The sequence below is a fragment of the Sinocyclocheilus anshuiensis genome, unplaced genomic scaffold (genome assembly GCF_001515605.1).
Source record: "Sinocyclocheilus anshuiensis isolate Anshui unplaced genomic scaffold, SAMN03320099.WGS_v1.1 scaffold477, whole genome shotgun sequence".
Taxonomy (NCBI): Eukaryota; Metazoa; Chordata; class Actinopteri; order Cypriniformes; family Cyprinidae; genus Sinocyclocheilus; species Sinocyclocheilus anshuiensis.
The window spans coordinates 2974782-2996626 of NW_015536549.1; the positions used below are offsets into that span (position 1 = coordinate 2974782).

At 36.9% G+C, this 21845-nt stretch overlaps 1 protein-coding gene across 3 annotated transcripts in view; it reads left to right on the forward strand.

The window, feature by feature from the left end:
- The window catches only part of LOC107699878 (zinc finger protein GLIS1-like), a 75975-nt gene that overhangs the window by 13440 nt on the left and 40690 nt on the right, over positions 1-21845 (forward strand). For 2 of the 3 annotated variants that reach the window (XM_016501301.1, XM_016501308.1), the window contains 2 exons: positions 14289-14478; positions 16573-17806. In XM_016501301.1, coding sequence (XP_016356787.1) covers positions 14289-14478; positions 16573-17806 — 1424 coding nt within the window. The remainder of the gene's footprint in view (positions 1-14288; positions 14479-16572; positions 17807-21845) is intronic. The other variant, XM_016501316.1, reaches the window with a different exon arrangement.

The following is a 21845-nucleotide window of genomic DNA, read 5'->3' on the forward strand; positions in this document are numbered from 1 at the left end:
TGTTATTCCTGACCAGGGGCTCCTGTGCTGACAGATGCCCTACCTTCTCTTCTCCTCTCTGGAGACGTTGGCATTGTGAGGGCCCTGTTTGATGTGTGGTGTATATTGTCTGCTGATCTGTCCCTTCTCAGGTTACCAGGGGCCTGATCGGGACAGGATTTGTGGGGGAGCTATAAAAGGGGGTCGGTTTAGAGTGATCCTTTGGTTTGTGAGGACGATACCCCCCAAAACAAAAAAGAGTCACATTGTTTTGCCTACTTCCGTTCAGGGAAATGTGTGGTTTGAAATTCTATGCAGGTTGAGGGTGATGGAAAAACATAGGCATCCCTGTGAATGTATTCTGGGAATATGAAATGTGTGTGTTAGGTCCCCTGTGTCAAAGTAGTATTTATTGTCTCCCTTAGGAGAAATTTGTTTTGGATTAGAGAACTGCTGCAACGTCAACACTCAACACATACAACATACTCACATTAACAACCATCCTAATCCTACATCATAAAAACAATACCATTTAAATGATAAATGACTTAAAACACACACACACAACCCTCAGTTGCCTGTTATACCAGCTATTGCAGTTTTTTTTAAACATTCTGCCATAATTCCTCATTAATTAATTTAACAGACAATGGAACAAATGAGTGTTTGTATCAATTATGCCTGCATAATGGAAGCCTGTATCCCCTGCCAGAGTTCATCAGCACATACTCAGGGTACAGCACATGCGAAGAGTCCAGTGGCTGCTGGATCGTACACAACTCAAAAATCTCTTGTAAAGAACTGAGTGTCTGTATCCCCATAATTTTTCCTGCCGCTCTCACCAAGTTATTTATTTGAGCTCTCATTTTTAATGTTGAATTCCCAAACCAAACCGTGCTTATTTCTAAACGTCACAAGTCAGTTCTTTTACATATTAAACATTGAGTTAATTATACAAGAATATTTCTATATTAATTTGTCTGCATATTTTAAACACCTTATTCGTACATTTACAGTACTGTTTAAAAGTTTGTTTGTTTTTTTAATTAAAGATATAGTAAAAACAGCAATTTTTGGAAATATTATTACAATTTAAAATAAGTGTTTTTTGTTATTTTATTTTTATATACAGGTATATGTAATTTATTCCTGTGATGCAAAGCTGAAATTTCAGCAGCCATTACTCCAGTCTTCGGTGTCACATGATACTTCAGAAATCATTCTAATAGGCTGTTTGATGCTCAAGAAACATTTATTATCTTATTTTCAATGCTGGGAAATTATTATTCTTATTATTATCAGTGTTGTGCTGCTTAATATTTTTGTGGAAACAGTGAACTGTCATGATACTTTGATAAATAGAAAGTTCAAAAGAGCAGCATTTATTTTTTTATAACAATGTAATAATCTAATTTTATATATTTCATGCACCCTTTTCTAAATTTAAGCATTAATTAAAAAAAAAAGTCTTACCCCAAACTTTTATCGTGTAACTTTTAGTGTTACGGTTGTTTATATATAACTACTGTATTTAGCTTTGTGTGACATAAATGTAAGTTGTTATTCATTGATAATGTGTGACCAGATTATTGAATCAGTGAGTTGAACTCTTCAAACCTATCAGACTGATTCATGACCGTATCATTCAGACCTGTTTTGTGATTAATTGAAAAGACCCAACTTTCAAGAATGATTCTTTCACGAATCAGACTTCGCTACATCTCCCATAAATGCACCCACGCTAGGGCTGCACAATTAAACAAATTTCTAATTGCGATTACAATTACGGATGCCACAATTACATAATCATTCAAAGCAGCAATTAATCGTTCAAAGTCCTCTTATGTTATTCTGCATGCTTAAGATGCTTTTTTTCTTTGTAAATGTTATCTTAAGGGTTTTTCCATTGTTTTAATTTTAGTTTTAGTATAACATTATAATACCAGGCATATTTTACCTTTTTATTTAAAGGGGTGGTTCACTGTTTTTTTTTCTAGGCTTGATTGTGTTTGTGTTTTATCCTGATTAAAGCTTTAATACAGTACGGCAACTGAATCGCAATATATGAATATATATTAATATATAATATATGAATCGCGATTCAAATATGAATAGATTTTTACGTGCACCTCTAGTTTTCTCTTTCTCTTCTCTAAAGCAGCGCAGCATGGCCTCACCCCCTTCGTTGCATGTTCCCGGGGGCGGGGTTTGTTTGGGTTTGTGATGTCACAAACCCGGGAAGTAACTCGTTATAGTCCCTACCAGCTGTTTTTGTAGGCATTAAACTGCCAGAATTTTAAAAGACGATATCTCTTCACTGTTTTTTTTTCTAGGCTTGATTGTGTTTGTGGTGCAGTCTAACATGTGTTAATGCTTAGTTTGAAAAAAAACCGCATTATTTTTCACATAATTTACCTTTATTCCACACCGCTCTGTCCCTTCTCTGAGAAACGGGCTGATATTGCAACTGAATCGCAATATATGAATATATATTAATATATAATATATGAATCGCGATTCAAATATGAATAGATTTTTACGTGCACCTCTAGTTTTCTCTTTCTCTTCTCTAAAGCAGCGCAGCATGGCCTCACCCCCTTTGCTGCCTTTTCCCGAGGGCGGGGTTTATCTGGGTTTGTGATGTCACGAACCCGGGAAGTAACTCGTTGTAGTCCCTACCAGCCGTTTTTGTAGGCATTAAACTGCCAGAATTTTAAAAGACATATCTTTTAAAAGGATATCGGATATCTCCGATATAAAAGATAAACGGATATCTCCGTTTGCATTGAACTTTCAGCTTCGTAACTTCGCAGATATTGTTTATGCTCAAACAGCAACATTACACAATAACTAACGTTAAAAAAGTGAAATCGCAATCAACCACCCCTTTAAAGAAGAAACCAATCCAATGTATAGTTGACATTTGAGGCTTAATATTATAGAAAAGCAATAAATGTTTTTCAGTTATTGTTTTCAGCTTGTTTATTTTCATATAAAAATATGGCATGCAGTTGCTTCAAACAAAAGTGTAAACATCATTAATTTAATCGTAATTAATAATCGCAATTACAATTTCAAAGGAATAATCGACAATTATGATTTTTGTCATAATCATGCAGCCCTAACCCACGCTACTGTTTGGCTTCACAAGAGTCATCTGGACCACTTTTAGGATGCCTTAATAGTGCTTCTTTCATTCTTTTGAAGCTTGAAAGCTTCATTGTAATTGCATAGAGAAAAGCATGGAAAATTGCCTTTAAATTTTCTCCTTGTGTGATCCATGAGAGAAATTCACGTGGTTTTAGAATGCCGTAAGGGTGAGGAAATGATGACAGAATTTTCATTTGTTAGTGAAATCTTCCTTTGACCAAAATGGACCTTAATTGGAAAATTATGTTTTTGTAAACATGGTTATTGATTTTGAGCTCTCTCTGATGCAATATTCATATTAGAAAGAATCAAGAGTCAGCATGGACTCAATTTTGACAGTTATATTTATTTGTGAAGTCGCCTCGGGTTGAATTACTCAAAGCCCAAAACAGTCTTAGCCATGGCCATGATGCTTGACTGAGACAGAGAGCTTTGATAGTGACTAAGTTAGTTTACCATTGCGGAGCACAGCCAGCTCTGTCATCTGCTGTGAATTTGCAGATAGCATTTGTTTGGGGATATCAGCAGGGATTATGTTCTTGTTTCGGCTTGGACTGGTCATCTCAGCACACTGTAATAGAAAAGCATGGGGCTTGAAGCGGGAAACATGAAACAAGATGAATAATCAAATAAAAATAAAAGCTTTTCCTTCTCTGCCCCTGTTGTCAAAGCAAATCATGGTTCCTCAAAAAAGAAAAAATGGTGGAGTCAATTGATTTCTTAATCAACAAGACTACTTGGTGTGTGAGTCTAGTAGTAAGATTTTATCCCGATCCCTGCCAGAGACTTCAAAGCCAGACCAATTATACCGACTGCTTTGAACGTCTTATTCTGAAAGAAAGCTTCCATTATTTTTTCCTCCACTAAAAAAAAATAGGAAATGAAATATGATTCGCTGTTGTGTTACTCACGTAACCATCTGGTTTTACCATCTAAAAACAAAGGATCCCTTAGAGAATTGCAGGCAGGGCTGCACTGCGTAGAAAACGATATAATCATTGTCAAACATTGTTCGATTTATTTACGACTCAATTACAAGCACTTCTGTCATTAAACTGCAACTGTCAAGGGGTTTCCCAAACATTTCTTGCCACTCATAATCATTTGTGTAAACCGTGATAAATAATTTCGAAATTACATAATTTATTTGAAATAGAAGACTTTTGTAACATGAGTGTCTTTTGAATGTAACAATGCATGAATATAGTCTTCTTTAGCTTCAGACAAGTGTACTAGCATTTGGAAAGAGGACATGCAATGTGTGCTTGTGAGGTTCCTCTCGTGTTTTGCGGTTGAATTTGGCCACTGTCATTTGAGTGGAACTTCCTGCCATCTGCATTCAGTCGAATTCTCTCACTGTTTCAGTCTTGCTTGTAAATATTGGAAGCAGCCTAATGTGAACGCCATACTCTGTAATGTGGGCCAATACAGTTGTGTTCAGAGCGTGTTTTTGGCCACAGACAGTGACAGGACAGCTATTGACCCTGTATTGTTTGATTTGTTATTGGTCGATTTTGACAATTTGCCTTTTATTTCTAGTTAACTAAAATTAATCAAGCTAATAGGACTGCTGAGAGTGTACAGTAAAACTCACTTTCTCATGTATTTATTGGAAATGCTGTGCTGACCATTAGCTGTCATACTGTAGGAATGCTCCAAATGAAAATATTAGCCTTGACTCATACAGTCCAGAAATTTGAGCTTAGAACGTTGGATACTGTACAAGACTGCATTTCACTTTTAATTACAAGGGCCAGTTTTCATAATAAGGATTATGCGAGAACTTTTATTAGGTCACAACCTTGACAGCCTGATTTAGTGTCAAAAGATATTTTGCAAATGGAATTAATTTCACATAATCTTTGCAATACAAGTATTTAAATATGACTTCACAGTGCAAAAAGAGAAACCAAAGCATTTTGCTTGAGAAGAAAAGCTCTGTTTCTGTTCGAACATGGCTGTTTGTCTCGTCTCGAAGCTTAGAATAACTTAATAGTCGCATGCACACATATTTCTACATAAGTTGCACACATGCGCACACACACAAAACAGAAACGACGTAATGCAACCCGTACAGTTTCACTGCAGCAGTATTGCAGGACCTCCGAGGTCCCGAAGTTCTTGTGTTTTTACAGAGCCCCAAAGAGCTGTCAAGATCCCATAAAAGCCAGAACAGCAGCCTGTGATGAGGAACCTCATCGAGTCTTAATGTTAAAGCTGTACGTTTTTACAGCACAAGACACAGGAATGTACCACAGCCCTGTGCTACTGACATATTTACATTGTAATCAGCCCCAGTATTTCACACACTATAGATTTCAGTGGGCCTGATGTAAAATCATTTCCGGTAACCTCATCCTGTACTGTATGTAGACCGTAAAACGTGAACTTTGTTTGTGAACCCGTTTCTTACTACTGTTCATTGTAAAACAAGTTTGTTCTTGTTCTGTTTTTACACTGCATTATTTTTAAGGGGACATGACTTCTTCTAAGGCAATAGATTTGAATAGAACAATAGAAAATCATTTTAGTTGACGATTGCTTTTTGAATTATGGATGCCTGTTTCTTCTACAGAATAAAACAATAAAAAAAGTAATTGCAACTTTTTATCTCACAATTCTGGCTTTTTTTGTCACAATTCTGAGAAAAAAAGACATAATGGCAAGCTATAAACTCGGAACTGTGAGTTATAAACTCTGAATTCTGACTTTTTCTTGCAAATATGAGTTTATATCTTGCAATTTTACTTTTTTCTCAGATATATCAAGTTCAAGTTCAAGTTCAAGTTGAGCTTTATTGTCATTCTGCTGCATGTGGGGACATACAGTGGAACGATTTCTTTCTCACTATTCCAAGTTTAAATCTCACAATTCTTAGTTGCAAGAAAAAAGTCAGAATTGTGAGATAAAAAGTCACAATTGTTTTTTTTGTTTTTTTTAAATCTCGGAAACAAGCTTCCATATTGAAGCTAATGTCTCAACAGACTTTAAACCTCTTCCACAAGTCGTTAGCTCTGAAAACCAGCCCACATTTCAAAGTTAACCATCCTTGCTTCAGTTAAATGACACAATAGCATGGGCATCAGATTATAGTGATAATAGCATGGGCAGCATATTAACAGCAAAATGACTGTTGATAATGATCATACTGACAGTATTGAAGATGACTGTTGATTTTCAGATTCATTGAACATTGATTTTGAAAAAGACGACCTGAATGTTTGTGCCTTTGGAAAGTTTTAAAAGTCAGTTAGGTGGCAGGAGCTGCATTGTATTTTATTTGATCTGATGAGAGCGTATCCATTACAAACTGAAAAGCTGGAGCCATGAACCCCATCTCTGGCACAATGGGTATGGCCAAAGCTCTGCCAGGTTCTCCAGCACCACCCTGACCCAGCCTCACCCGCGTCTTACTGGAAACCGAAGCGATGGTGGTCCAGATCCACCCACGTCAGTCCACAGAGGACAGACTCAGAGGCTCCTCCAGTGACAGCCAGTCGCCAGCAGGTGGGGACATGCCCAAGTGGAACCCAGTAATTACAATAAAGGTATGGAAGAAGATCAACAACTGATCATGATGTCTGGAAGCATGTCAAGAAGTCACTTGCCTGATCACAGTTAGGACAGATTGGCATTAGCATTTTTTGTTTTATTTTTTACTTTGTTTGTCTAGGTGTGTTTGTGCATGGTCGATAAAGTTTTGAAATGGCCATGTAATGCTTTAATCACTGTGAGCCTTGATTTATAAAGGTTCTCTTGTCCAAGCGTGCAGTTTAGTTATTGAACCGTAGGAGTAGTGCAGGCAGTGTTTTGTGTTTATTTGTGTTCAGTAGTCTGCGGTCAGTTCGGACTGTTTTAGGAGCCAAAGCTATTATGAAATCAGTGGCCAGCTGCATCTGTCCCTCTCATGAACAAATTATTCTACTTCTTTTGTTTGATGAACGCTGTGTAGATATAATGTTACAGCAGATCTTTAAGCTTATTATTTATAACTTAATTTAGTCTGTGTTCTGAAAGCAAAACCCTTCATGTGGTTGCAAAAGAGAAAATATTTGCTGTGCTGTAAAGTTTCTTAAAAGATTAGCTCACCCACAAATAAAAATTCTGTTATCGTTTACTCAACATCCATGTTGGTCCAAACCCATAAGCGTTTTTTTCCCCATGGTTCTTTTGCATACAAGAAATAATGACAAAAAGAAAAAATAAACTACAAATAACTGCTTTTATTATACTTTCATGGTGATTTTATTGTATTTTATTGTAACTTAATAGACGTTGTCATTATGAACTGTATCCCACAGAAAATTATGACATAATGTTACTTACATTTTAATTAATTTTTGTATTTCAAGTAAATGTACTTTTAGTAGTTTTTCCAGTTTAAGTTTTACACCTAAAAAAAAATACATATAAAAATATAAAATACTTTAGTATCATTGATATGTCTAATAGATATACTATTATAGTTTTTAGAATTTTAAATGATATAAAAAAAACCATTCTGTTTTCATTTTATTTTTTGGTAATTTTGTTTGTCATTTTTATTTTCATTTTCTAATCATATCTATAAGATTTTTTATAAATTTTTATTTATTAGAGTTATTTTGGTACTTCAACTTAAACTAATCTGCAACTAGCAGAAATGAAGTATGTTTAAACATTTTTGTTCAATATTTTATTTTCAGTTGACATTTATTTCATTTCAAATCAAGGATTTTTTTCTTTATTAGTTTTAATTTTAGTTAACAATAATAACCCTGACACAAGAGTGGTTTTTCCATAAAATGGCCATCATATTGAGGCCATAATATTCTTTGCTTTTGGTGTACCTTGTTTTCTTTGACATGAAACACTGGCTGAAGAATATATTTTTGCTAAAAGTGACATTTTTGTCACTAAACATAAACCAGCATTTGTCTTCATACAAAAACTGCCATAACAAACCAATTTCATCCTCATGAAAAACCTGGTCTGGTGGTACCAATAATCCAGCAAGAAAAACAAAGTCATTTCAGTCCCTCATAGTTTAATCGAGTTTTTTTCCCCTGCCCTTTCAGGGCCAGGCACCTGTTTAAGGGAACCTTTCCCCAGACTTTGTTATTTTTCATTTTGTTGTACCCTCAGGTTTTCAATCAAACCTTCATTACTAAGCAAACAAATAAGTTGTGTGGAGACACAAGTATAGACATGAGATATGAGATTTAAACATGGAGAAGGCTCTCATCCATAATATGCAACATCTGCACAGGACACTGCAGTCGTGTTGAAGAGCGCAAGAGAATCCAGTATAAGCCCACTGCTCAGGAGTCTGCTAATCTGGTCTCTGAAAGAAAAAAAGAGAAGTGGAGGGGACCATTTAAAGGAAAACAAAAAGACAGCAAGAGAAGCAGAGAAATAAAATATGAAACAGAAACTAGATTTTTATATTTTTCTGAAGAAAATGTGAATGCCCTTGCAAAAATCTTTGGCACTATAATAGATATTTGTAGGTAGTTGCTAGGGTGTTGCTATGTTGTTAGGCTGTTCTCAGTAGGGCTGAATAAAGTAATCGATTAAACCAATAATGAAAAACAAATTTAATTGTTGATTAATTAGGTTTGTGTGATGCACACTGAGAAACTCATCAGCATCTATTTACAAAACACACTTTTATGGAAACACACATTTGAAAAATGGCGGATGGCCACAGAGCGAGTTACTGTGGAAAAAGAGCATGATCCAAGCTTTTTTGAATGCTTCGAAGAGGCTAATAAGCAGTTTCATGTCAGTTCCTGTCAGGTACATGTGCTGACACACACACATATATATATATATATATATATATATATAGCTATATTATATTCTTATCTGTGTATATAATAAATTCATGCAAGTATTTTCATTTTTCATAAATGCTCATTCTGACAGCAAGCAAGTCGCAGTTAAATTTCACACATAAAGCTAGCCTGTAATGAAAATTCACCCTATCTATTTTCTAAATGCTTATTATAGATTTTATTGTGAAAAATTCATCCGTGTATGTTTCATGTTCATCAAAACATGTGCATGCACAAACATCAAATGGAAGTCATAGAGCAACAGAGAAAGGCAAGGTCTAAAAATGTTGACTAAAATATTTATTTTGATTTAAATATTGTTTGTTTTTATTTGGAAGTCAAATTTAGCTTTAAAATGGACAATATACAGTATAATTGAATTTACTAAACATTCATACATTTATGTTTGTGTACAGAGCCTTGGAGGAGAACATTAGATGTGGTGGAGTTTTTTTTTTTTTTCTTAAATGTATACAGGAAATAAAATTAGTGTTTTTTAAACAGATTTTTCAAAGATCGTTTTTGGAGGTTGCAAGGTGGTTTGTTCCCCAAGCCGTTATGTTATATGATGTAAGACTATTTATTTTTAATTTTGTTTGCTTGTTTTATGGTCCTCCAGGTAAAACTGTGTCAGATCCCTTAGAAAAGTAGTAGAGCTTCTTTTCTCAACAAGCCGCATGATTGAGGTATCACAGATGTCAACATTTAATCCCTAAGCCCAAGGATGAGCACTAGTAATGGTTATGCCCACTTTAGCTAGCCCCACTAACGAGTTAATAAGGCGAATGTAAGAGGAACTGTGCATCAGTGAGTTCTGATCGTTATTAACGGTTTAAGTGTGGATGCTATGATTTATGGTGCTAAAGTGGCCGGAGTAGAAAATGTCACAGCGCATTTCCAGACACATATATCTTGTGGTTTTGGCAGCTTGTTGTTCTGTAGGCTTACATGTTTGATGTGCATTAGAGTTGATACACACATACGTGCACTGGCACACATGGGCATATGCACAGCTCTCTTCCAGCCTCTCTCTGAAGCCCCGTCTTCTGCTGTATTCCTGCATCTTCAGACATCTGCTTTCCATTGCCAGCATCTCTGAAGACTTGAAAACATTAAATGCTGGCACAAGCTCAGTCTCACTCCAGCACTTAATGCTGCACTTAGATGACTTGAAAGGCAGGAGGTGAGAATTGTAGAAAGTGTCACCGAAAAAAAAAATCACCTAAGATTACCACCAATTACATTTAATAATGGCCTGCCCATCTGCTGATCAGATGCAGGGAGTCCCCGTGGTCCAGTGGTGGGGTTATGGGGCAGGGGGGTTGCACTGTTTCTTCTACTGTATGTTACTGTAAAGCAGTGATTCTTAACTGGTTTTGCTTCACGATTCAAACTTTATTTTGGACATCATGTGAGGGCTCAAACTAGTAATGAAATTGTTAATCAAACAAAATATCAACAAAAAAAATCTATTATGGTAATATGCACGACAATATCCTGATAACTGTAATATATAAAAAACCATGTTTACATGAGATTTTAAGTTTTGATGTCAGACGTGCAAAAAGACACACACTAAAAACAGTAATAATGTGAAATGTTATTACAATTTAAAATATACATTTTCTATTTTAATATATTTTAAAGTAATTTATTCCTGTGATGGCAAAGCTGAAGCACTCCAGTCTTCAGTGTCACATGATCCTTTAGAAATTCTAATATGCTGATTTGGTGCTCAAGAAACATTTCTTATTGTTATCAATCATATGATTGAAAACAATATTAATGTGGAAACCATTATACATTTTTTCAGGATTCTTTGATGAATAAAGAGTTTAAAAGAACAGAATTTATTTGAAATAGTAATGTTTTAAAACATTATATATGTCTTTACTTTCACTGCCCTGTGGCGTTCTAGTTGTGACAATCATTGCCCCACATAGTCTATTACCTTTACTTGATAAAACAACACTGTTTGAGGTGTTTAAAATATGCTAAATAATCAACATGACAAAGTGACAATTTTGTAAATGTACCAGTCAAATAATGTGTTATTAATTTCCCCAGTTGTATTTATATTGTCCCCATACTGTATTAATATATAACCAAATGACAGATAAATTTGCACCAAATAATGTGGAGCTTGATTAGAAGCAGAGACTTTGACTTGACAACAAAATATATTGGAAATGTGATAACTTTTTATAAGTTGACAAGTCTGGATAAGATGGATATATAGCATGGAAGCGTTTGCCATATAAAACAGCTTTGTTATTTGCTCAGAGTCTAAAAGCCTTGTTCTTTTGTACATGTGAAACGAGGATGACAATGGAAGTGTTTTTCTCACTACAGTTCGGTTCTGCTCTGTGATTGTGTTCTTGTGTTTTTGTGAATGAGGCCAGCACATCAGTCTGGTCTTCATCACGGAGCTCTGCTTTGCCCTCAGGTGTTATCGGCTCCGCACAGCAGTGATCTCACACCCAAGATTGTCATTCCTTAATAGTTTCTGAATGCTTGCAAACCAGCTCCCTCCTTTACCCTCGCTTACATTTGGTTAAGGATCAGAGATCTTCTAAGAGCGCTGGAGAAAAATCCTCTGTGTTCTGTCTGTCCTCCAGGTATAGATGAGAGCCAATGTGTTCTTCGTCCTTCATCCTTTTCAGTTTGATTTCACTGTGTGAGATTATTTTGGAAAAAGAAAATGTATTATTGTGGCAGATGCAGTTTTGAATCTGGTCTCCCAATAATTTCCTTTCTACTGTCTTTATCAATGAAAAGTGGAATAAACCCCTTAAACAATACTTTAGAATACAAGAAAACATAAATTCAGTCATGCATCTGATGATAGGAGGCTGTGGATTCCATTGTTGCCTGAGCAATAAAATCTCTCTCTTTCTCTTTTTCTTTTTGTCCCAGCTTTCACAACTGGTTCTTTCACAGACCTTCTGACCAAAACCAAGTGCAATACCCAAAAGTGAATTACCATTGCAAATTCAATATAAATCCAATCTAACATTCTGTCCAAGTTTCCAAACGTGGAGGAGCTTCTCGTATGTAGCCTTGCCATAACTAATTCTGTTAATGTAACAAAGGATCATATCTTTAAACGTCTCCCATAATTCTCTCCGTATAGAGCAAGGCTTTTAATGCAAACTTGGATCTGAATTGATGTAACTTGGCAGAACGTTTTTGGGGTTGGACAATAATACATTAAAAGAAGCAAATGGAGTGTGAAGTATTCTGATACCGAGACATTTGCCTCATCTTCTGCAGGTTGGATGTGCACATTTCTGTATTGCACAAGAGTGTTGATTGGAGACAATCACCTTCACCAAAGGCATGTCATCTGCTATTCATGTCTGTTTTTATGCTTGTTATCAAAAGTGCCTCGAAGGTTCTATTGTTATTTTGAAAAAGAAAAAATGCATATTTGTGTCTTCTGTTCCTCATGGTTGCTTAAATAGCTGTTTTGGGGGTTAAAGGGTCTTAGCTAAAGGGCTAACAGCAAAACTGTTTTCACAAGCTGCCTCTTGTGGCAAGAATTGCATCCCAGATATGATATTGAGCAATTTTGAAAATCTGTAAAACAGATTTGTGTCGAAAATTCCTGTGGCTTCTGGTTATATTCTCTGTGCACCTCACATCAGCAGTATAGTTTACCTCTACTTGACTTTGTGGCATTTGAAGGCGTCTTGTGAAACCGATTATCAGTGTCATATACAGGAATCAAGCCTAAAATAAGTTTAAGATATATCATTTCTATATAAAAATGAGCTCAAAGCATAGTAGGGACACATGCTAAGGGACACGAGGATAGGAGGAAGTAATTAAAAGAATGTTAGTTTTAGTGTGAAACAAACTATTCCAACGTCATTGACAAACCTCTCAATCCTCTCCAGATGAAGCAAGAAAGCCCTGGCGTTAGCTCAGCGAGCAGTGATGTTATACACAAACATATTTATTAGGGTATTATAATAGCATTATATTGTGTTTTTATTTTGTTTTATTTTTTGAGTCACAGATCGGACTATTTTTCGGATAAGCAAGAAAAAAAATATTTAAAGGACAGAGAATGACAATGCCGTGATGGGTTTTTGACATAGGCTAATTTTATGTGTATGTATATGCAACTCGGTATTTCCGCGCTGTCTGAAACATGTCTCTATGCTTGTACGCACTTTGATTGTGTGCGAGAACAGCGCGTGAGTAACGAATTGAGCTCTCTTTCGTTTCTTCTTCTTGTGGTTTAAAATTGCTTGTATGTGTAAATTGGCACATTAATCTGCAAATCACGTGCGTGCCGAACGGTAGGGTGTCATCCATAGGCCTACGTATTACGGATCAACTGCGATCCGTTTAACTCCTAATATGTGACAGATCAGAGCAATCTTTCATTTACTTATTTAACATGAAATTGTGTCATATCTATACACATTTTTCCCAGAACGTTCTTGCGACCCTGTAGCTATTCTTCCACAGCCCGGTAGTGGGTAGCGACCCGGTGGTTGGGGACCTCTGTCTTAGATGAAGCAAGAAAACCCTGGCTTTAGCTCAGCAAGCAGTGATGTTATACACAAACACAGTTTGTCATTCCAACTGTGAGATTTCCAAGCCAAGAAAAAATGATCCAAGATTTAATAAACAGCCATTATTGTTCTTTGAAAACTAGAATGGATGTGAAAAAGTGCGTTTCTTCTGTTTGTAGAGTTGAGTGGATCCAGCATGTGCTTTACAGGACCTGCGTGTCTTGTGGCCTTCTTCTCCATAGTTTTTTCTCTTTCCCTAATTTCTTCTTGCCTCTCAACACTCATTTCTTTGTTCCCCCTCACAATTTTTATTTTTTATTTTTTTGCTTTAAAGCAATTACTTGTCACCTTCTCATTTTGTGTACTTGGAAACAATATCTTACTGAATATCCTTTGTCTTTGGTTTGGCTTTAACCACATGTTTAGATGCAGACTCCATTGGGTGTTGCATTATTAATATCATCATTGTGAGCAAATTACATTTCTGAAATTGAGTTAGTAAAAAACTTGAAAGATGCGGTCACCCACACTGGACTCAAAAAGAGTGTCAGCTTTCCTTCTGGAAATATTTTCAAACACTATGAAACCATATTAATCTTTATTTTGATTACATTTGCTACACTCATTTTAAAAGTTCTCCTTGTGCAATGGCACCGACTGTGTCTCACTTGCCAAATAAACATGATATATTGATTTGAGTTAGAAATATTGGCCAATTGAGTATTCCAGAAAGTTGTGCAATGAGTTTAAAAGATTGGTAAATGGTTTCAAAATCTGTAAATGTTAATATAGCTATTGTATTTTCCACCTGTTTCAGTGAATGGAGGATGTATCTCATTCTGTTCAGAGAAGGAGAGCACTCATGAGTTGACAGCAGAAGAAGGAACCTTGCTGCGCTGTGGACAGAACCTGACAGTTCAGCCTGGAGCCCAGTACCACCACAGTAGCCATTGTGAACAGCCCACACAGAACCTTCACCTACAGGAAAGCCCCCACCGAGACGCCAGGTAAGACTCCCAGCACAACACTTGGACTTGGAGAACTTACTTTTATGTCTGAAAAAGTAACTGAATGTGCTATTTAAAATGTTGTTTAAATATATTTTGAACATTTGCTAAGCATTCACATTTCACTTTTGACTTGGAAATGAACAAATAATCTACTACAGATCTGATCTACATTACATTGACAAAACTGTGAAAGATCTTTAATTATTATTAAATATATTATTAATATATTATTAAATGTTGATTATAATTTATGCGTAGTCTAATTAATATTCATGAGTGAAGCATTCCTATTTTGTGAAATCACAACCAGCAACTTTGAATGCACTTCCTTCTACTTACACTATTAGTCAAAAGTTTGGGGTCAGTAAGATTTATTTATTTATCTGTTTAAATAAATTAATGCTTTTATTAAGCAAGGCTGCATTAAATTGATCAAAAGTGACAGTAAAGATATTTATAGTTTTACAAAAGATTTCTAAAGATACAGATTTCTATTTCAAATAACTGCTGTTCTTTTGAACTTTCTATTCATCAAAGGATCTTGAAAAAAATGGGCCAATATCATAGTTTCAGTATATTAAAATGATTTCTGAAGGATCATGTGATACTCAAGACTGGAGTAATGGCTGCTGAATATTCAGCTTTGCCATCACAGGAATAAAATACATTTTAAAATATATTAAAATAGAAAATAGTTATTTTAAATTGTAATGGTATTTCACAATATTACTGTTTTTACTCTATTTTTGTTCAAATAAATGCAACTTTGGTGGACATAAGAAACGTCAGTCAAAAACATTACAAAATCTTTCCGATCCTTAACTTTTGAATGGTATATTAGTGCCATTATTAATTAAAAGACAAACAAGTATTTGCTTTTGATTTTTGCTTTTTGTCCTCTGAGACATCCAGGATTAGCAGTTCATGTGAGTGATTGTACGACAGAAAAGGACACCCATTAAACACATTGTTCAAAATATAAAGTTGTATACTAGGATCTAGTAAAGTGCATGTAAAGCATTTAAGATTGCAATTTTATAGTCCTGCTAATTACATTAAAAATGTAAACACATATCTGCAAAGCAAATAATGTTTTTTTTTATAAAGCTTAATGTAGTGCGGAACAAGTCAACCAAGCTAGTCAAACACTGCAGTACTGATGGCGCTTATTGGCTGTGTTTGTTTTTTAAACGGCTAGGAAAAGAGACTGCCGTTGGTTTCTTTTGGCTTCTGTGTAGCCACAGTACAGTTGAAACCCATAGTTTCAGCGAGGGATGCTATCCAAAGTGCTTTCACTCAAACATGCCATCCAACTCTCCCAATACTGTCGCTGAATGTCACTGCTTCAGCCAAACAGGAAGTGGTGAGCCTGAATGGAGTGACTCATGACAAACTTGAGGCTTCAGCTCAGCCAGTGCGCTAGCATTAGTGATTTCCTGCACCAAGTGAAAAGACAAAATCTTTCATAGGCTGCTGGGACAGAGGGCCCTTCTCACATCAGAGCTTTGCGCACAAATCCATAATGAGCAAACTGACAGGAATTATTATGTGGAAGGTCATACGTTGAGCATGACAGCCTGCCTGTATTCATCTCTCTCTTTTCTTATTTTGAAATACCCATTCATAACTATAGTTCAGGCCAGATTTCCTGCATCATTTATTCATGGAATTGCTCGGGAGCGTTTGTGGTGGATATAACCAGTGTTTAAAATACACCACAGTGGAAACCCATTCAATGAATGTTTCCTGAGAGAGAGAGGAACATAAAAAGTAGCTTCTGATTAACTCAAACCAAACATTATAACCTAATAAGATTCTGTAAGGGTTTGCAAAATGATTCTCCAATCGTGCTGCTTTTGGTCAAATATTGTCAGTGTTAACAGAGATGTTTGAGAGTGCAGGTTTGCCAGGACCAGAGCACAGAGCTTGTTTGTTCCTGCGGTATCTGACAGTGCAGAGTTGGCAGCACTTTGAGAAGCCCTGGCCTTTATCTTTCAACAGGCCGGGCCGCTAATAGCGTGCATATTCTTTCTGCTCCGTTCTGCCTAAATGCTCCTCATATTCCTCTGGGTGTGTTTCATTCTCCCGCAGGTCTGCTGGCTTTCAGACGGATCTCAGCTCGTCATCTCTGTCCGGTGGCATCAATAGGTGTCATGCGTTGCTGTCGTACCCCATCAAACAGGAGGGCTACAAGCTGGGATCGGCCCTGGGTGACTTTTCAGAAGGGATGGGAGCAGGTCGCAGGGAACTGGACTGTCCGAGCAGTGGTGGTGGTGGCAGCGGTGGCGGCGGTGAAGGTAACTTAGCAACAGTTCTGTCGTTGTCGGCAATGGCAGTGACTGTGTATCCATTTAATAATGAAGATGGCTCCTCCCCGCTTGCTTTGTCCCTGAGCTCGCGTCACTCAGCAAGGCCGAATGCGAGCGGACTGAAGAGACGCTGCCTCTCGGTGGACTCCCAGTCATCCACACAGGGAATCGATATTGCCAGAAACATCTGCTCCTCCCAGATGTCCTGCGTTAACGGCCTGCGCACCAATTCATCGTCGCCTACCGCCGCCACGTTCTCCCACAAGCCTCTCCCCACACCCAGCCCTCAGCTGCCTTCACCTTCCACCTCGTCCTGCCTCCTACCCCTCTCCTCTTCGTCCTCGTCCTCCACGGTGTCGTCGGTGGAGCATTGTGAGGACGTAGGCTCCATGCAGCCGGGGCCCGGCGTGGGTAGCTGCGACGGGCTTGGACTTCTCATACAGCCCAGTGTGGTGCTGGACAGCTGTACGCCGACACTGAAACAGGAACCGGTGGATGAGTTCTCTCCAAGTGAGGAGGAGCTCTTTCAGCATCACTATCACCATCTGACGAGCCGCGGAAGCCACTGCGGTGGGCATTCCCACCAGCACCACCACCACCACCATCATCACCAAACAGGCCCCCCACGGCCACCCATGCCCCCTCCCTACCACCTGCACCAGTACATGGGCTCCGGCCCAGGAGCTCTACTGAATCTTCAGAGCCAGCAACAGTCTCCACCCTCAGGCCTGCTGGCACCACCCAAACCCACAGGCCTGGTCGAACAGCAGGTGTGCGACAGGGAGGATGTATTTAGCGATAAGCAGGTATGCCGATGGATTGACTGTAGCGTGGCGTATGAGCAGCAGGAGGAGCTGGTTAGGCATATTGAGAAGGTCCACATCGACCAGCACAAGGGCGAGGACTTCACCTGCTTTTGGGCCGGATGTGTCCGGCGCTACAAACCCTTCAACGCCCGCTACAAATTGCTCATCCACATGAGGGTTCACTCTGGAGAGAAACCCAACAAATGCATGGTGAGTATCTACCGTTTTTAGCTGTCTGTCAAAAGTGCACAATTTCCAGTGGTTCCCCATAATGAAATTCATAGAGTTGATTATAGCAGGCAGCTGAAATGGCCTTGAAAATGCATAAGCAGTATTTCGGAGTGAATTGTTTTTGTTGGAATCCTCGTTGACTTTAATTTAAGTGGAAAGTTGGGGAAACCAAATGCCGGTATAATTATTTTTAATTAAGCAGGTCAGTTTTAAAATCCATTTTTAAGTATGTATTATCAACAGAGGACAAATAACTCTTTCATTAGGCTTTATTAAACCAAATTTCTTTCTAAAGGCCCCATAAAAGTTTTTTTTTACAAATCTATTATTTTTGAATTTTGTGTCTGTTTTATTTAAGGAATATATTTGGAAGTTCTCTCCAAGCTTCATTTTTTGTAACAGCTTTCAAGGGACCACCTATGCCTATTTTCCTCAGCGTTTTTTTTTTCTTTCACAACCATATCGCATGGCATGAGAAATTATGATTTCAACTGAAAGTGCAGCTAAAATTTCCACTGACGGGTTTGGGTATTTAATTGGACCTGTAGTCTAGCTGTATAAATAGTGTTGTGGTGAAACCCAAGAAATCCAGGTAAAACTCTCCAATTCCACAAGTCAATACACTAATCAATGTCAAAGTGCCTTTTCTAACATTCTCAGCTCAAGTGGAAAAATGGCTCCAGCCCCACCAATGCGTAAGTCCAAATACACAATTAGTCCACAATTTGTGTAGGGTGAAACTCTGTTTATTTTCTTAAGATCTCTTTCTCTCTGTCTGTCTTTCTGTCTTTTCCTTTTTTAAAAAGTGAAATGATTGAGATCTAAAAAAAAAACCTCTACACATCGGTATAACATAACCAAACAATGCATGCACTTGATCCCTTTAAATAGGAGGTTTAAACGTTTAGCCGTCCCACAAGTATTAAGAGAATTGGCTCTTTTATCCAAACTAAACACTTGGAAAAATGTAGTAGTCTGTAAGAGCGGAGCCGCAGAGGAGATGACAGCAAAATTCCCCTCTATTGCTCAATCGGAGAATGTTGGATTTCTTGTCAGATATATTCAATTTTATATACAAGATTCTGTCCAAAAATCCTTTTATTTTACAGATACTATTACAGCTTGTTTTGAAGTCGGCCTATTCCTCTAAGTCCCGGGATACCTTTTTGTATCCAAATTATCTGTTTAGCCATGTCAATAGGAGACATCTGTACACTAATATGCGGAGTATGTTACAAGGGTAGCATTGAGTAATTCCGTTGAGGTTATTAATGACAAGTTTTGTTTATTCTCGAGAAGATGTTGGTTTACTCTGAGCTGACAGCAGCTGGACTGACAGATGTAATTAGATCATGTAAATTCCTTCAAATCCATGCAACTACATTTTCGGCATTGCTGCGCAGTCTGCGGCATAAACTTGGTGGTTCTGGAAATCATTTTCGTGACTCATTGCTTTTGTTGTTGTATATATGTATTTGAGTATTATTGTTTTTTTAAATAGCATAATCTCTCTCTTTTTCTCACTTGCTCGTACTTGTACAACAGTGCTATAAGAGTTCTGTTCTTACTCTCAAAACTCTGCCCAGAGTATGTGGCAAGAGCCCTGGTGTCACAACCTGTCAGAACAAACAAACACTCATTTTTATTCACGGCGATGCCAAGCAGATGCTAAGATAGGAACAAACCCATGTATTGTTGTAAAATGGCTGGACATTGTCTCTGGATGTAGTGAGGGCCTCTCACTGAGCCAACTCTGTTCAAGTTCAGTCTCTTTTTTTCAGGCAGTCCGGTGGCCTGGGCTAGAATCGCATTAACGTTTCCTGTTCAAAAAACAGAAAAGGTCAATTTAATTCAAACGTCAAAGCATTTTCAAATTTAGTGGATCATTAAATGATTCCCAACTGGCAGTACGTGTTCCCTTGGTAGATTTCAGGAGGTACTTGGAAAGATTTAGATTTTATTTTTGTTTTGTGTTTCAGAAATTGCAACTTAGTGCTTTCAAATATTAATTACTGACATTTAAGTTCATTTTTAAGGAAATAAAAATAATGTACAGATGTAATGTGTTCAAGTTTGAGTGGAATGTAATTGACTTGTAGCAGCATTATTGTGTTACTGGGTGAGTGAATTTTTCACAGTATTGATGTTTTTTTATTTAAAAGTGACTTTAATGATGATATTACTAATGCTAAATGATATAATGCAGGTTTGCAGTTTCATTGCAGTTTTTATGGGAAGCTTTTAATGTACAGACTCAACCAAACAAACTGCGTGATTCAGAATGAAAAAATCTTGATTAATTCAGTACTTTGTAATCATTGGAGAAAAAAATAAATATGATATTTAGATTATTTATTTATTTAATTAAATTTTTATTTATTTTATTTTTTTATATTTTATGAAAAATAGTATTTATTATTTATTTCACAAAATGGATGAGTGCACATACTTGACTAGTTGACCCTGTGTTTTCGTTTTTTCCTCCGAATCAAAGCCTTCCTGTGACCTCCGCAAGAAGCAGCTTTTGTCTGAAACATGTTGCATTTGTGGCCTTTGCATAATATACGAAGACATTTTGGTATTCTAGCTATTTGTGCAGAGGAAACAGATGAGACGTTTTGATTTAGAAGCAAATGCTTCAGAAAACCCAACTAATCCCTTTATTATCTTTCCAACTGCAGATTCCTCAAAGAGTGCACGAGGCACAATTCCCCTGCATCCAAACATAACACTCTCTCATTCCTCTCTCTCTCTCTCTCTCTCTCTCTCTCTCTCTCTCTCTCTCTCTCTCTCTCTCTCTCCCTTGCTTTGTGTTCTCTCCCATTTCATTTGTATCATGCAGCACCTTGGCAGGAAAAAGTCATTATCACAAACATAGGACGGGGTTCTGACTCTCTGCTTTGTCACCGTCCATACCTGGACGTGGTTTTATCCCCCGGCACGACAAATAGTTTATTGCTTTTTTGCCCTTCTTGTCTGCATTAATATTAAAAATGTATCCAGCGACTGCTGCCCCGACACTGTCCCAGGGCTCTTATACGTCAATGCTGTACAGGTTTCAACTCTGGATTTGTATTTCAGATCACCTATCCCAAGAGCTCATGAAATTCATGTAAATATTCATCAAAGCGTATCTGTTGATAATACTCCGGTTACTTATCCAGTTGATCATGTTTGATGAGCAGATCCATGCTAGAACGTTGAACATTACTGATTGTTTCTTTAATGAATTTCCTCTGGAATGTATTGGTTTAATCTTATGTCATTAATATCTTGGCTTTGGTTTAACGTGCTTGCAGTCGACTTGAGGTTTTCTTGCCATTTTCTGCAGTTTGTGCCTGCTGTGACAGGTTAAGAATATGGGCTGTGCTGTTCTGTATTTTATGTAGTTAGTGTGTGTTTACTACTGTACTAAACGGTCACTGAGTTCTCATAGTCATAATAACACTATTAATTCCTCTGACCTTTTAGATTTTACTACTTTGGCTTTTCCTGCGTCATCTGTGCTGACATTCATTTAGACATATGTCTGATGCAAAAATGTCTGTGTATATTGGAACCGGATTGTTTAGTGACTTCTTTCTTGCATTTTTTGTCATCTAGTTTTGTTTGTTTGTTTGTTTTTTTAAGAAGAAACTGTATGTATGTATTTTCAAAAAGTTTCAACTTTAAAATGATTTAATAAACTATTTTCCTCACATATGGTTTTATTTAATCAGGGGTTGGAAGCCTTTTCAACATGTCATGCCATGTTTTTAATATTTAAATTTATTATTAATATTATTATTAATACATTTATAAAAGTATTTATAATAAAATATAAATACATTTATTTATAAAAAAGTATTTATTATTATTATTAATAATAATAATAATAATAAATTATTAATTATAAAAATATTACTGAATTTATACTTTACTCGTATCACTCGTTTGCAAAAAATAACACTTCTAAAGTGCTGAGGTTTTCTGACCCCCTTTTTTTTTCTTTTTTTTTTTTTTTTTTTTTTTTTCTCTT